Genomic DNA, 15,495 nt, shown 5'->3' with positions numbered 1-15,495 from the left:
GTTTCTTTGTGATTTCTTACCGTCCGGGTAGCAAGAACACCAAGCCTGATGCCTTATCCCGTCTGTTTAGTTCTTCTGTGGCTTCTACTGATCCCGAGGGGATTCTTCCTTATGGGCGTGTTGTCGGGTTAACAGTCTGGGGAATTGAAAGACAGGTTAAAAGCACTCACGCACACTGCGTCTCCTAGTAACCTCCTTTTCGTTCCTGTTTCCACTCGTCTGGCTGTTCTTCAGTGGGCTCACTCTGCCAAGTTAGCGGGTCATCCCGGTGTTCGAGGCACTCTTGCGTCTATTCGCCAGCGCTTTTGGTGGCCGACTCAGGAGCGTGACACGCGCCGTTTCGTGGCTGCTTGTTCGGACTGCGCGCAGACTAAGTCGGGTAACTCTCCTCCTGCCGGTCGTCTCAGACCGCTCCCATTCCTTCTCGACCATGGTCTCACATTGCCTTAGACTTCATTACCGGTCTGCCTTTGTCTGCGGGGAAGACTGTGATTCTGACGGTTGTCGATAGGTTCTCTAAGGCGGCACATTTCATTCCCCTCGCTAAACTTCCTTCCGCTAAGGAGACGGCACAAATCATTATTGAGAATGTATTCAGAATTCATGGCCTCCCGTTAGACGCCGTTTCAGACAGAGGCCCGCAATTCACGTCACAGTTTTGGAGGGAGTTCTGTCGTTTGATTGGTGCGTCCGTCAGTCTCTCTTCCGGGTTTCATCCCCAGTCTAACGGTCAAGCAGAGAGGGCCAATCAGACGATTGGTCGCATACGCAGCCTTTCTTTCAGAAACCCTGCGTCTTGGGCAGAACAGCTCCCCTGGGCAGAATACGCTCACAATTCGCTTCCTTCGTCTGCTACCGGGTTATCTCCGTTTCAGAGTAGTCTGGGTTACCAGCCTCCTCTGTTCTCATCCCAGCTTGCCGAGTCCAGCGTTCCCTCCGCTCAAGCGTTTGTCCAACGTTGTGAGCGCACCTGGAGGAGGGTGAGGTCTGCACTTTGCCGTTACAGGGCACAGACGGTGAGAGCCGCCAATAAACGCAGGATTAAGAGTCCAAGGTATTGTTGCGGCCAGAGAGTGTGGCACTCGCAACCTTCCTCTTACGACAGCTTCTCGTAAGTTGACTCCGCGGTTCATTGGTCCGTTCCGTGTCTCCCAGGTCGTCAATCCTGTCGCTGTGCGACACATCTTCGTCGCGTCCATCCTGTCTTCCATGTCTCCTGTGTTAAGCCCTTTCTTCGCACCCCCGTTCGTCTTCCCTCCCCCCCCCCGTCCTTGTCGAGAGCGCACCTATTTACAAGGTACATAAGATTATGGACATGCGTTCTCGGGGACGGGGTCACCAATACCTAGTGGATTGGGAGGGTTACGGTCCTGAGGAGAGGAGTTGGGTTCCGTCTCGGGACGTGCTGGACCGTTCGCTCATCGATGATTTCCTCCGTTGCCGCCAGGATTCCTCCTCGAGTGCGCCAGGAGGCGCTCGGTGAGTGGGGGTACTGTCATGTTTGTCATTCATTGTCATGTCTTGTCCCTGTGCTCCCCATGCTATTCGTTTCCCTCTGCTGGTCTTGTTTGGTTCTTTCCTCCTTCTATCCCTCTCTCTCCCCTCCCTCTCTCACTCTCTCGCTCTCTCTTCTCTCTGTCGTTCCGTTCCTGCTCCCAGCTGTTCCTATTCCCCTAATCATCACTTAGTCTTCCCACACCTGTTCCCGATCCTTTCCCCTGATTAGAGTCCCTATTTATTCCTTTGTGATCCGTTCCTGTCCCGTCGGTTCCTTGTATTGTATTCACCATGCTGTGATTGCGTTTCGCCCTGTCCTGTCGTGTTTTTGCCGTGATTGTGTATCACCCTGTCCTGTCGTGTTTTGTGCCTTCATCAGATGCTGCGTGTGAGCAGGTGTCTCAGTCGACTACGGCCTGCGCCTACCCGAAGCGACCTGCAGTCTGTGGCCGCTTCTCCAGTTGTTTCCCCTCTACAAGTCTAGAGGATTTCTGTTATTCCGTTTTGGACTTTAATAAACTCTGTTTCTGTTAAGTCGCTTTTGGGTCCTCTTTCACCTGCATGACAATACGGTCTGATATACTGCGTCTGTCAGCCAATCAGCATTCAGGGCTCAAACCACCCAGCTTATAATATAATTTAAAAACTGGGTGGTTCGAGGACCTGAATGCTGATTGGCTGAAAGCTGTGGTATACCAGGGGTATGCCAAAACATTTATTGTTACTTTTCTAATTAAGTTGCTAACCAGTTTATAATAGCAATATGGTACCTCGGGGGTTTGTGGTATATGGCTAATGTACCACAGCTAAGGGCTGTATGCAGGCACTCAGAGTTGCATTGTGACAAAGAACAGCCCTTAGCCGTGGTATATTGGCCATATACCACACCTCCTCCGGCCTTATTACTTAATTATAACATGATGGAAGACGCGTGTTCAGAGAAGGTTGACTTTCTTTCGCTATCTATAGTATTCCTATTGGTAAGTGTCTATGCACCTGTTAGACCCGTCCGCCAATCACACGTCCATATTAATGTACTCCAAGATGGCGACCTCCACCGTTCTGTATTATACGGTATCGGCAATTGCAACAAAAGGACATTATTGACACACGTCAAAACTTTTACTGTTGGTTGCTGCAAAGACAAGCCGGTTTAGTATATCGAATCTGAAACGCTAAAATCTTCTCCAATGCTTTGTACATTTGTAGAACTGCGCGCCGTGTTAGACTGAGGGGATTTGCATTAACCGAGCATGGCCACCGACAACATAATTCCTTTCTGGAGGAAAAGCGCGAAGGTTCCAGGAAGGTATGTTTCAGTTCTCCCTCTCGGTAATAATGAATAATCTTTCGTGATTTTTTAAAGATTATAAATGTGTATTCTGATAATGAGTTAAATCTGTATTTTAGTGGGCATCGTAGCGTTGGTTTTGCGTAATTACAGTGTCATTAAATGTTAATAAAAACACATGCTTAACCTTGTTTGATAGATAGCTAGTTTATGAAGCAGTTGTGCGCAGGTTATCATTTTTCACCATGAATATTGTTCTGGGGGCCGCTCTGCAGAGTGGTCACTAGCTAGCACAGCCACAAAGTCATACAATCGTATTTTAAACCTATTTTAAACCTAACCACACTGCTAAACCTAATAACTAACCCTAACCTTAAATTAAGTCCAAAAGGCTATTTTCTTGTTTTCATACATTTTTACAGTATAGCCAATTTAGACTTTGCAGCTGTTCTATGGGGGAATCGCTCAGTTCTGCCTCCAGGACAAGACTCATGACAATAAACAATAAACATAAACCTTCCCTTTAGGCAATACGGAAGTGGTGGTCTTTGTTGCACATTGGAGCTCATGAGGTAATCTTCATGCCTTTGTCTTGGCTACCATATGTCCACACAACATGTCAGGTGGTCTGTAATGGGTGAATGTTGTCATCTAGGATAAGCAGGAAAGACTGAGAAAATACTTCAGAAACGTCCCCAATACAGTATTACCAAATAGATTGGCATATGGCCTTTCTTGTGGAACCTCTTTATGGCTGGGAAAATTGACAGAAATGGACACAATGTGTCTCATCTCTGGAGGCAGGTGCCAAGGTAATGTGAGTGGTCTCTAAGGATTGGGTGTTGTCTTTGGTGGAAGCCACAATGCAAACACCAGGGCCAAGAACAGGAAGTAACATTTTTCCCCAATCCCTGACAGAACAAGCTATGTTAATAAGCTGTTATGAGATACCAACCAGACAGGGTTATTGCCATTGTACAAATGAATAGTCTACTAAAAGGTTAGTAGATCATGTCGATATCCTACAATATCCTCCTAAGACCCAGCTGATGAGCCACTTTACTACAACATGAGCTATTATTGTCTTAAAGAGGCAATCTGCAGTTGTTACACACACATATATATATATATATATAGATTTTTAATATTTTTTTATTTTATTCTTATTATTATTATTTTTTTTAAAACTTATACTGTATAGCATTCAAATGTATGTAAATGGGGGGGGGGTGTTGGACTGTGTGTTGCAGCTCTCAGGTCTTGTAGCATCATCAGATCGGTGGTGAGTAGATACTCTCCATGGGGTGTCCACTAAGGCTCTCGCCTCACGTCACATAATGTGTTACAGCTGTACTCCTACTGTACCGTTTTCCAAAACCCGAAGAGAATAGGTTCATATTTGGGGGGGGGGGGGGGTAAGAAAAAATGAAGTCCTCTGTCTGCCCATAGTGGTTGCTCTGGGGAGTCTATGCTTTATGAACCTGGCAAATTCATAATGAGTCCGCTATAATGGCCAACATTGTCAATGAAAACATGAAAAGAGGCCTCAGTGAGCCCACGTGCTCCCAGTGAAGTGCTGCTAGGCCACTGCTCTTTCTCCTCTACAGTATACAGCCAGTTTATGGAGCACAGCATCCTCCCCTTGACCCCAGAATCCACCCGCAGAGATTCTTCTTCACCCTTCATTCAGCATTTAAAAAAATGTTTTATTTCTATTTGTATGCTTACTTTAGATCGTGGATGTTCGTGTCTATATTGCCAAAAGCCCTTGAACATGTGTGGATGAGAATGGCACTGTTGGTTTGATTGTGCCACGTTAACGCTTCCAAACACACCGACAACATCATTGCATTTTTGTTGTTTGTTCGTACACCAGAATTACATTCATTTCCAATGAAACGCTGCGTTTGCCTTGCAGCATTGCGCGTTGCAGAGGCAGTTGCAGTGCGCGTTCGGTGTGGTGCACACACACACACACACACACACACACACACACACACACACACACACACACACACACACACACACACACACACACACACACACACACACACACACACACACACACACACACACACACACACACACACACACACACACACACACACACACACACACACACACACACACACACACACACACACACACACACACACACACACACACACACACACACACAATGGATTTATCGAACTCGGTGTGCAGTCAAACTGTCCACTGTAGACGGGTAGCAGGAGGTGAACGTTGGAACTTGTGTTGTAGACACATCCAGATGATGCTGCGTACTGTTGTGCATAACGACGCCATCGGTGTGTTTTGAAGCGTAACACATCGGTCTTTCTTTTTACGCTATTTGTTTTGTTGTTGGCCTTTTTTATGCCATTTGGTCAGCTGTTCCTTTTTATATTGTATGTTGTCAATGCATCGTCCTGTCTTTACCATGAGAGTGCTGCAGCTACTCAATGGTATCTTCATTGTATCAGTGACATGTAGATTACATTTTTTTCCTCCCCCTTTTTCTCTCTGCAGGTTTCCTAAAGACACTCCCAAGGGAAACAATCTCAAGTCTAAAAAAGCATCCAGTTTCCACGAATTTGCCCGTAGCACCAACGACGCCTGGGACATTGACGACGAGGACGATGAGGACTTGTTAGCTCCCATTCACCCCTCATCTCTCCCGTCCACCCTGCACTCCGTGCACCAGGTGCCTCCTCTTCCTTTACAACAACCCAGTGACACCACCAGGGAGCCAGACACGGGGCCTGCAGACCGGCTGGCTCCCCCAACAGCAGAGGGCTGTCTTCAGCAGGAGGAGGACACAGACTGTGGACAGATCAATGGCAGAGTGGTGGTGAAGTCCAGCAGTGAGGCCCAGCTCAACACCAGTACAGGTGATGTGGACACTGGACACTAAAGTCATGGGTGGGGTGTATTTTAGGAAACATGTCTTGCATTTATTGTTCATGTCCCATGTGGATGTATTAAAGATACTTCTCATTATCAACTAAAAACTGATATTGTTGATAGTCTGCTCTCTGCGACTTGTCCCATCATCCTCCACTCTGGGTCTCTTCCTCCACAGTGCGCTCCACCCTGCAGAAGCAACAGTCTCTCCCAGTTCGTCCTATCATCCCGTTAGTCGCCAGAATCTCTGACCAAAATTCCTCGGGGGCCCCAATCATGACAGTGCGAGACAAGAGCCGATTGGACAAATTCAAATACCTTCTGTCCTGTCCTAACACCGACCTTGGTGAGAATAAACTGCACCTTATAGATTGAAATAACTAATACAAGGCCAATGTTGTGTTTACAATGTATGTACTGTATTCTCATTCTATCTCCTGGTCCTTGTGATCCACAGAGGAGCTCCGGAAGCACAGCTGGTCAGGTATTCCACGAGAAGTGAGGCCCATTACATGGAGGCTCCTCTCTGTAAGTACCATGATGACCTTTGACTCGCTCTCTATAAGTACCATGATGACCTTTGACTTCCCTCTGTATGTACCATGATGACCTTTGACTTGCTCTCTGTAAGTACCATGATGACCTTTGACTTGCACTCTATAAGTACCATGATGACCTTTGACTTCCCTCTGTATGTACCATGATGACCTTTGACTTCCCTCTGTATGTACCATGATGACCTTTGACTTGCTCTCTGTAAGTACCATGATGACCTTTGACTAGGCAGAAGATCACACACAAGGAGTATGACGATTGACCCCCCCCACACCTTTTGCCCTCAGAGCAGTCTCAATTTGTCAGGGCATGGACTCTACAATGCGTCGAAAGCGTTCCACAGAGATGCTGGCCCATGTTGACTCCAATGCTTCACACAGTTGTGTCAAGTTGGCTGGATGTACCTTAAGGAGTGGACCATTTTTGATACTCATGGGAAACTGTTGAGCGTGAAAAACCCAGCAGCGTTGCAGTTCTTGACACGAACCGGTGCACCTGCCACCTACTACCATACCCAAAGGCAGTTAAACCTTTTGTGTTGCCCACTCACCCTCTGAATGGCACACAGACACAATCCATGTCTCAAGTCTTATAAATCCTTATTTTACCTGTCTCCTCCCCTTCATCTACACTGATTGAAGTGGATTTAACAAGAGACATCAATAAACGATCAAAGCTTTCACCTGGTCAGTCTGTGTCATGGAAAGAGCAGGTGTTCTTAATGTTTTGTACACTAAGTGTATTATATATGACAACTGCACACACATTGGGTATTTGTTGAGATACGATCTACATAATCTTGACTGTAGTATTGACCCTTGACTCGTATCACTCTTCTACCCTGTTCCGGTACTGTTCACATCTTCAAGAGAATATCCTCTTTTCTTCTCTTTCATTGTCGTCCTCTCTGTCATGGCAGGGTTACCTCCCAGCCAACATGGAGCGCAGAGATCTGGTGCTGAAGAGGAAGAGAGACGAGTACTTTGGCTTCATTGAACAGTATTACCACTCCAGGACAGACGAAACTTACAAAGACACATATAGACAGGTAATACACGAGTCATCAAAGCACGAAATCCTAACAACCAATGCTACCCACTCTGGTGAGTCAGTGTTTAAGTAGAATATGCCTACTGTAGTGAGTCCTTGTTTAAGTAGCCCCGCCTACTGTAGTGAGTCAGTGTTTAAGTAGCCTCGCCTACTGTAGTGAGTCAGTGTTTAAGTAGAATAATCCTACTGTAGTGAGTCCTTGTTTAAGTAGCCCCGCCTACTGTAGTGAGTCAGTGTTTAAGTAGAATAATCCTACTGTAGTGAGTCAGTGTTTAAGTAGAATATGTCTACTGTAGTGAGTCAGTGTTTAAGTAGAATATGTCTACTGTAGTGAGTCAGTGTTTAAGTAGCCATGTCTACTGTTGTGAGTCAGTGTTTAAGTAGCCCTGCCTACTGTAGTGAGTCAGTTTTTAAGTAGAATATGTCTACTGTAGTGAGTCAGTGTTTAAGTAGCCCTGTCTACTGTAATGAGTCAGTGTTTAAGTAGCCCTGTCTACTGTAGTGAGTCAGTGTTTAAGTAGCCCTGTCTACTGTAGTGAGTCAGGGTTTAAGTAGCCCTGCCTACTGTAGTGAGTCAGTGTTTAAGTAGCCCTTTCTACTGTAGTGAGTCAGGGTTTAAGTAGCCCTGCCTACTGTAGTGAGTCAGTGTTTAAGTAGCCCTGTCTACTGTAGTGAGTCAGTGTTTAAGTAGAATATGTCTACTGTAGTGAGTCAGTGTTTAAGTAGAATATGTCTACTGTGTTTAAGTAGCCCTGTCTACTGTAGTGAGTCAGTGTTTAAGTAGCCCTGTCTACTGTAGTGAGTCAGTGTTTAAGTATCCCTGTCTACTGTAGTGAGTCAGTGTTTAAGTAGCCCTGCCTACTGTAGTGAGTCAGTGTTTAAGTAGCCCTGTCTACTGTAGTGAGTCAGTGTTTAAGTAGAATATGTCTACTGTAGTGAGTCAGTGTTTAAGTAGCCCTGTCTACTGTAGTGAGTCAGTGTTTAAGTAGCCCTGTCTACTGTAGTGAGTCAGTGTTTAAGTAGAATATGTCTACTGTAGTGAGTCAGTGTTTAAGTATCCCTGTCTACTGTAGTGAGTCAGTGTTTTAAGTAGCCCTGTCTACTGTAGTGAGTCAGTGTTTAAGTAGAATATGTCTACTGTAGTGAGTCAGTGTTTAAGTAGCCCTGTCTACTGTAGTGAGTCAGTGTTTAAGTAGCCCTGTCTACTGTAGTGAGTCAGTGTTTAAGTAGCCCTGTCTACTGTAGTGAGTCAGTGTTTAAGTAGCCCGTGCTTTGTTTCCACAGATCCACATCGATATTCCGAGGACAAACCCACTAATTCCACTTTTCCAGCAGCCCACTGTGCAAGAGGTGAGCTTCTCTCTCTCAGGTCTTCATACTAGTTGCCTGGCTTGGATGGACAGTCTGCCAATTCCACGTTTTGATATTCTGGAGAGAAGTTTTGTTACAACGTAATAGACATGACATTTAACTTTGCATTGAATCCTGTCCTGTCTGTGCCTTCATGTGTTCAATCAGGTGTTTGAGAGGATCCTCTTTATCTGGGCTATCCGCCATCCAGCCAGCGGCTACGTCCAGGGAATCAATGACTTGGTCACTCCATTCTTTGTTGTCTTCCTCTCCGAATTTGTTGGTATGTTTGGCTGGAGGATAAGGATTTTTTGTATGGTTTGATACATTTTTTGTAAGGGCAAATCAAGTCTTGACATTTTAAAGTGGAAATTACAAACTTTAGAAGCTATTTTAACCCACGTATACACTACAAGTTTGCAATTTCCTCCTGTGCAGTAAACAATTTTCAGCAACAAAAGCGATCAAATTAAGATCCTATACCTGTACAGGAGGACGGGCTCAGTGTAATGGCTGGCATGGAATAAATTAAATGGTAACACATCAAACCTATAGAAACCATGTGTCATTTATTCCATTCCAGCCATTACAATGTGCCTGTCCTCTTATAGCTCTTCCCAAGAGCCTCCTCTGGTGGGGGTCATAGATTTCTGTCCAACCAGATGAGGCTTGTCCATATGAAAGGAAAATTACCTCTGAATCCTCTTGACAGGGTGTCCAATTATCTTGTTTATATTACATACAGAAGGATTAAAGCATACATTTTTCCTGTCTGTTTATTGGTCAGCATTTACAAACCAGTCGGCATCCCTTAGTGCACATGTCAAACTCAAATATATCTCTTTTTTTATCAAACCACCCGTGGGGCGAATTTAATTGGGTTTGAGTAATACTTTTTCTTTGTATCCCTCCCGGGAAAACGGTCTCAATCGACATTGAAATGACTAAAACCAAATGGAAACTGTAGAAATGATAATGGAGCTACATTTACAGTCTCTTCACTCTGTCCAGCTTCCTAACAGTCATCTATAGTCTCTTCACTCTGTCCAGATAGATAAGAGTCATCTATAGTCTCTTCACTCTGTCCAGATAGATAACAGTCATCTATAGTCTCTTCACTCTGTCCAGCTTCCTAACAGTCATCTATAGTCTCTTCACTCTGTCCAGATAGATAACAGTCATCTATAGTGTCTTCACTCTGTCCTGCTTCCTAACAGTCATCTACTGTACACTCTCTTCACTCTGTCCAGATAGATAACAGTCATCTATAGTCTCTTCACTCTGTCCTGCTTCCTAACAGTCATCTACTGTACACTCTCTTCACTCTGTCCAGATAGATAACAGTCATCTATAGTTCCTAACAGTCATCTATAGTCTCTTCACTCTGTCCAGATAGATAACAGTCATCTATAGTGTCTTCACTCTGTCCTGCTTCCTAACAGTCATCTACTGTACACTCTCTTCACTCTGTCCAGATAGATAACAGTCATCTATAGTCTCTTCACTCTGTCCAGATAGATAACAGTCATCTATAGTCTCTTCACCTCTGTCATCTATAGTCTCTTCACTCTGTCCAGATAGATAACAGTCATCTATAGTCTCTTCACTCTGTCCAGCTTCCTAACAGTCATCTACTGTACACTCTCTTCACTCTGTCCAGATAAGTCATCGAAACGAAAGCTAGGCAGTCAGGGAGCATCGAAAATGCCAAAACTCTTCTTCTTTTTTTTTTTGCACATTTTTACGGCAAGAAAAAATGATCATCTTTAAGTGCGGCCCCCAGGACCTCGGTGAAGACCGAATACGGCCCGCAGAGAAATGAGTGACACCCCTGCCTCAGTGAACTGGAAGTAGGGTTGTGTTTCGCTGACCGTGCACTGATCGTTTGGGTTTACATCCACAGAGGAGGATGTGGAGAATTTTGACGTAGCTTCCCTGCCTCTTAACACCCAGAGGAACATTGAGGCAGACAGTTTCTGGTGCATGACCAAGCTGCTGGACGGAATACAGGTTAGTAATGTTAGTCAGTTATATTTCTGTGTCTGCTCTTATGGTCTTCATTCTGACCCACTGTTGTCTCCAGCAGCAACCCCACACCCTCCCCCTCCCCTTTACAATCACAAATAAAATCCTCCTGGTGACGTGTTGTTGATATTGTTGTTTAATCTGTGCAGGACAACTACACTTTTGCTCAGCCAGGGATTCAGAACAATGTGAAAGCTTTGGAAGAATTGGTCAGCAGAATCGATGGTGAGATATGATCTCCTCATGTTGTTACCGCGTATCTGAGGTGAGATCTTACCTTTTAATTCATATGAAAGTAGATCTCCGGTCTCCCATCATTTTCAGATGGCCTCAGGGTCCGTTTTCATCCTCTCTGTGTTTTCTCTACTCGCTGTGTGACTGTGTCCTTTTTCTCTCACAGAGGACATACACAACTACTTTAAGAGGTATGAGGTGGAGTACCTGCAGTTTGCTTTTCGCTGGATGAACAACCTGCTGATGAGAGAGCTGCCTTTACGCTGCACCATACGCCTCTGGGACACCTATCAGGTGACACACACACACACACACACACACACACACACACACACACACACACACACACACACACACACACACACACACACACACACACACACACACACACACACACACACACACACACACACCTATCAGGTGACACACACACACACACACACACACACACACACACACACACACACACACACACACACACACACACACACACACACACACACACACACACACACACACACACACACACAACACACACACAAACACACACAAACACACAAACACACACAAACACAAACACACACACAAACACACACACAAACACACACACAAACACACACACAAACACACACACACAAACACACACACACACACAAACACACACACACACACACACACACATAGATAGATATTTGCATTGAAACTTTGTGTTTAGTTTTGAATGTCTGAGTGATTTACAGAGATGATGTGTACGTGTTCTACACATGCTGACCTGTCGTGTATCCCTGCAGGCTGAACAAGAGGGCTTCTCCCACTTCCACCTCTACGTCTGTGCTGCTTTCCTGATCGAGTGGCGCAAAGAGATCCTCTCCATGGTCGATTTTCAGGTACAATTAATTCTATCCTTTCTTGAGATTTGTTTGAGTGAACAATACTCGAGTACTTTCTATTTGAAAATGTGTACATTTTTTTTTGTATGACCTGACCCCTCCAGTGAAAAAGCTCTCATTAAAAACAGATCTGCATATTTCGGTGTTCATGACACTGCAGATTGTGACTGAGGCCCACCAGGGTTTATTTACATTTATTTACACACTTCCACCCACCCGGTTCCAAACATGATATTAATGTCATCAAATGTCTCTTTGGCTTTCCAGGGTCTTCTCATGTTACTCCAGAACCTTCCCACAATCCACTGGGGGAATGAGGAAGTGGGCCTTCTCCTGGCTGAAGCGTACAGACTCAAGTACATGTTCGCTGACGCGCCCAATCACTACAGGAGATAGGCTTCTATGCAATGGTGTAAAACAGATTCTGATATACTGTTAGGAGGAATGTAAGGTTTCCTTCCTCTCTTTGATATGACTGGCTGACATATAGCTTGCACACAGGTACAGAATCATTTGCTCAAAATAGGAACCCTCAAACCCTATTTCTACTATAGTTTTCTTGCAGGTTCTCTCTGTTAAGACTTTTATTGGCAAGTTACATTCCACTGACACTGCAGCGTATTATCTCCGAGCCACTGGCTTAGACATCTCAATAGCAGTCTGTTACAATTCATGCGGTAGGCATCGAGTAGGTTCTGGACATACAACACAGCTAATACCTCAACTGACTAGGTATCCCCCTTTCCCTTCAACCTTACTCCTATTAGCCATAACCTTATGTGAGTTCTGGTATTGACGCTCTATACTGTTCTGGTATTGGAACTCTATACTATTCTGGTATTGGAACTCTATACTGTTCTGGTATTAGAACGCTACACTGTTCTGGTATTAGAACTCTATACTATTCTGGTATTGGAACTCTATACTGTTCTGGTATTAGAACTCTATACTGTTCTGGTATTAGAACTCTATACTGTTCTGGTATTAGAACTCTATACTGTTCTGGTATTGGAACTCTACACTGTTCTGGTATTAGAACTCTATACTGTTCTGGTATTGGAACTCTACACTGTTCTGGTATTAGAACTCTATACTGTTCTGGTATTAGAACTCTATACTGTTCTGGTATTAGAACTCTACACTGTTCTGGTATTGGAACTCTATACTGTTCTGGTATTAGAACTATATACTGTTCTGGTATTAGAACTCTATACTGTTCTGGTATTGGAACTCTATACTGTTCTGGTATTAGAACTCTATACTGTTCTGGTATTAGAACTATATACTGTTCTGGTATTAGAACTCTATACTGTTCTGGTATTAGAACTATATACTGTTCTGGTATTGGAACTCTATACTGTTCTGGTATTGGAACTCTATACTGTTCTGGTATTAGAACTATATACTGTTCTGGTATTAGAACTCTATACTGTTCTGGTATTGGAACTCTATACTGTTCTGGTATTAGAACTCTATACTGTTCTGGTATTAGAACTCTATACTGTTCTGGTATTGAACTCTATACTGTTCTGGTATTAGAACTATATACTGTTCTGGTATTAGAACTCTATACTGTTCTGGTATTAGAACTCTATACTGTTCTGGTATTGAACTCTATACTGTTCTGGTATTGGGACTCTATACTGTTCTGGTATTGGAGCTCTACACTGTTCTGGTATGGGAACTCTATACTGTTCTGGTATGGGAACTCTATACTGTTCTGGTATTAGAACTCTACACTGTTCTGGTATTGAAACTCTACACTGTTCTGGTATTGGAACTCTATACTGTTCTGGTATTGGAACTCTATACTGTTCTGGTATTAGAACTCTATACTGTTCTGGTATTGGAACTCTACACTGTTCTGGTATTGAACTCTATACTATTCTGGTATGGGAACTCTACACTGTTCTGGTATTGCAACTCTATACTGTTCTGGTATTGGAACTCTATACTGTTCTGGTATTGGAACTCTATGCTGTTCTGGTATTGCATCTCTATGCTGTTCTGGTATTGAACTCTATACTGTTCTGGTATTGAACTCTATACTGTTCTGGTATCGGAGCTCTATGCTGTTCTGGTATTTCAGCTCTATGCTATTCTGGTATTGGAGCTCTATGCTGTTCTGGTATTGGAGCTCTATGCTGTTCTGGTATTGCAGCTCTATGCTGTTCTGTTATTGGAGCTCTATGCTGTTCTGGTATTGCAGCTCTATGCTATTCTGGTATTGGAGCTCTATGCTGTTCTGGTATTGCAGCTCTTTACTATACTGCATAAATTAATGATATTTTAATCCAGAGGGGATAAATACTTGGCCATCGGTTTATGGTCGTTTAAATTCAAATGCATACTGGCATTAATCAGTATTGGTTGTCTCAGACGTTTTAACATATACTTGAAAGAACTCTGAATGGATGATGAATGTTTAAGTGATCATCGTTCAAGTTTCAGAGAGAATATATTTTGAGTTATTTCGATTTTTATCTAACAAGAGTTTTGTGGTTAGAAGCTAGTCCGTATATTTGACCACTTTGTCCACCACTTGTTCCCTTTGTGGCTATATTGAGTCCAGTAAAAGGCCAGTCTGAATATCGACTGAACAAATTGTTCAATGTAGTACAACGTGATACAATGAGGTGTCACAGCTGTTACTAATAGCCACTCTGTAGACCAGGGAAAAGGTACTTTATTTCAGGGCTTATCTATAGTGGTGCCATATTGAATCACAAGGCCTCAATGTGAATAGGGTGAGAATGGGGACCGTGTGTTTTTAGATGGTGTATTATTTTTAACACTTTGAGCTACATTTTCAGATCATCTGTATCTTAGGTTATGTTTATTTCAACTGATTACTAGCTATTTCGCTTTGCAATTCTCAGGCTTGATTTTTCACATTCAGATTAGTCACACTTTCTTTTTAGATTATTTGAAACTGTGGCACATATGAACGTTGCTAAATTGTTTCAAAATGAAGTTGTTCATTTGAAACTGATGAGACCTTCAAGTAATGTACATTTAAGAGTATCTGACACCTTACCAAATGTATATTTTGTATGTTTGCGGTGTCCATAACATGCGCTGAAGATTTTGCCTTGTTTATTTCCTCTTTCTGAATATATATATACAAAGCAACCAGTGCAATCTAAATGAACAATCTGCAACACGATGTAATGACCATCCAGGAAGCTCTTCAGAAAGGAGAGAATAATGACTGTTGTACTTCCCTGTCTGTTGTTTGCAACAGCATCTACTCTTATTTAGTATGGTTAAACACTTGTCTGTAAACTTTAATAATATAGAAGTGGAAATTGTGTATATTAAGAATTCAAATGTTAAGATTTGTTTTTCAGTAAATGAATGTGTTTTGACTTGCCTCTGAGGGTTGTCTGCTAATGCTGATGTTGATATTCAAAGGCAACTTTTAGTAGCCCTCCCGAGTCCCTACAGTTACTTGATCTGTTGGAAACTGTGATATCAACACAGCTGTATTTCAAGTCTGTAATGATGCCTTTGTTATAAGCATTTGTAATGCACTTTGACTAGCATAGAAAACTGAAATGTTATCATTTGCCCTGTTTTGTTTGTACAGCATTTGTGTTTCAATTTAAATATTGGGGTTATGTAGTAGCTTACCTGCTCTGACCTCACTTAGGGGACGTAAAGCAGGAAGAGTAATTACATTTAAACAATGGAATGTGA

At 43.3% G+C, this 15,495-nt stretch overlaps 1 protein-coding gene across 1 annotated transcript; it reads left to right on the top strand.

Annotated features, from left to right (window-relative positions):
* The first annotated feature begins 2,531 nt into the window (after positions 1–2,531).
* Positions 2,532–12,708, top strand: LOC124045509 (TBC1 domain family member 22B-like). The gene is made up of 12 exons (XM_046364844.1): positions 2,532–2,806; positions 5,318–5,679; positions 5,871–6,038; positions 6,150–6,220; positions 7,167–7,295; positions 8,582–8,647; positions 8,816–8,930; positions 10,551–10,657; positions 10,822–10,897; positions 11,073–11,200; positions 11,698–11,793; positions 12,064–12,708. Exons 1-12 carry the CDS (start codon positions 2,751–2,753, stop codon positions 12,190–12,192), a joined length of 1,503 nt encoding a protein of 500 aa, XP_046220800.1. The 5' UTR covers positions 2,532–2,750; the 3' UTR covers positions 12,193–12,708.
* The last annotated feature ends 2,787 nt before the right edge of the window (positions 12,709–15,495 follow it).

The sequence above is a fragment of the Oncorhynchus gorbuscha genome, linkage group LG10 (assembly GCF_021184085.1).
Source record: "Oncorhynchus gorbuscha isolate QuinsamMale2020 ecotype Even-year linkage group LG10, OgorEven_v1.0, whole genome shotgun sequence".
NCBI lineage: Eukaryota > Metazoa > Chordata > Actinopteri > Salmoniformes > Salmonidae > Oncorhynchus > Oncorhynchus gorbuscha.
Note: the sequence above shows the minus strand (reverse complement) of the source record. Positions and strands in the feature narration are given on the sequence as shown.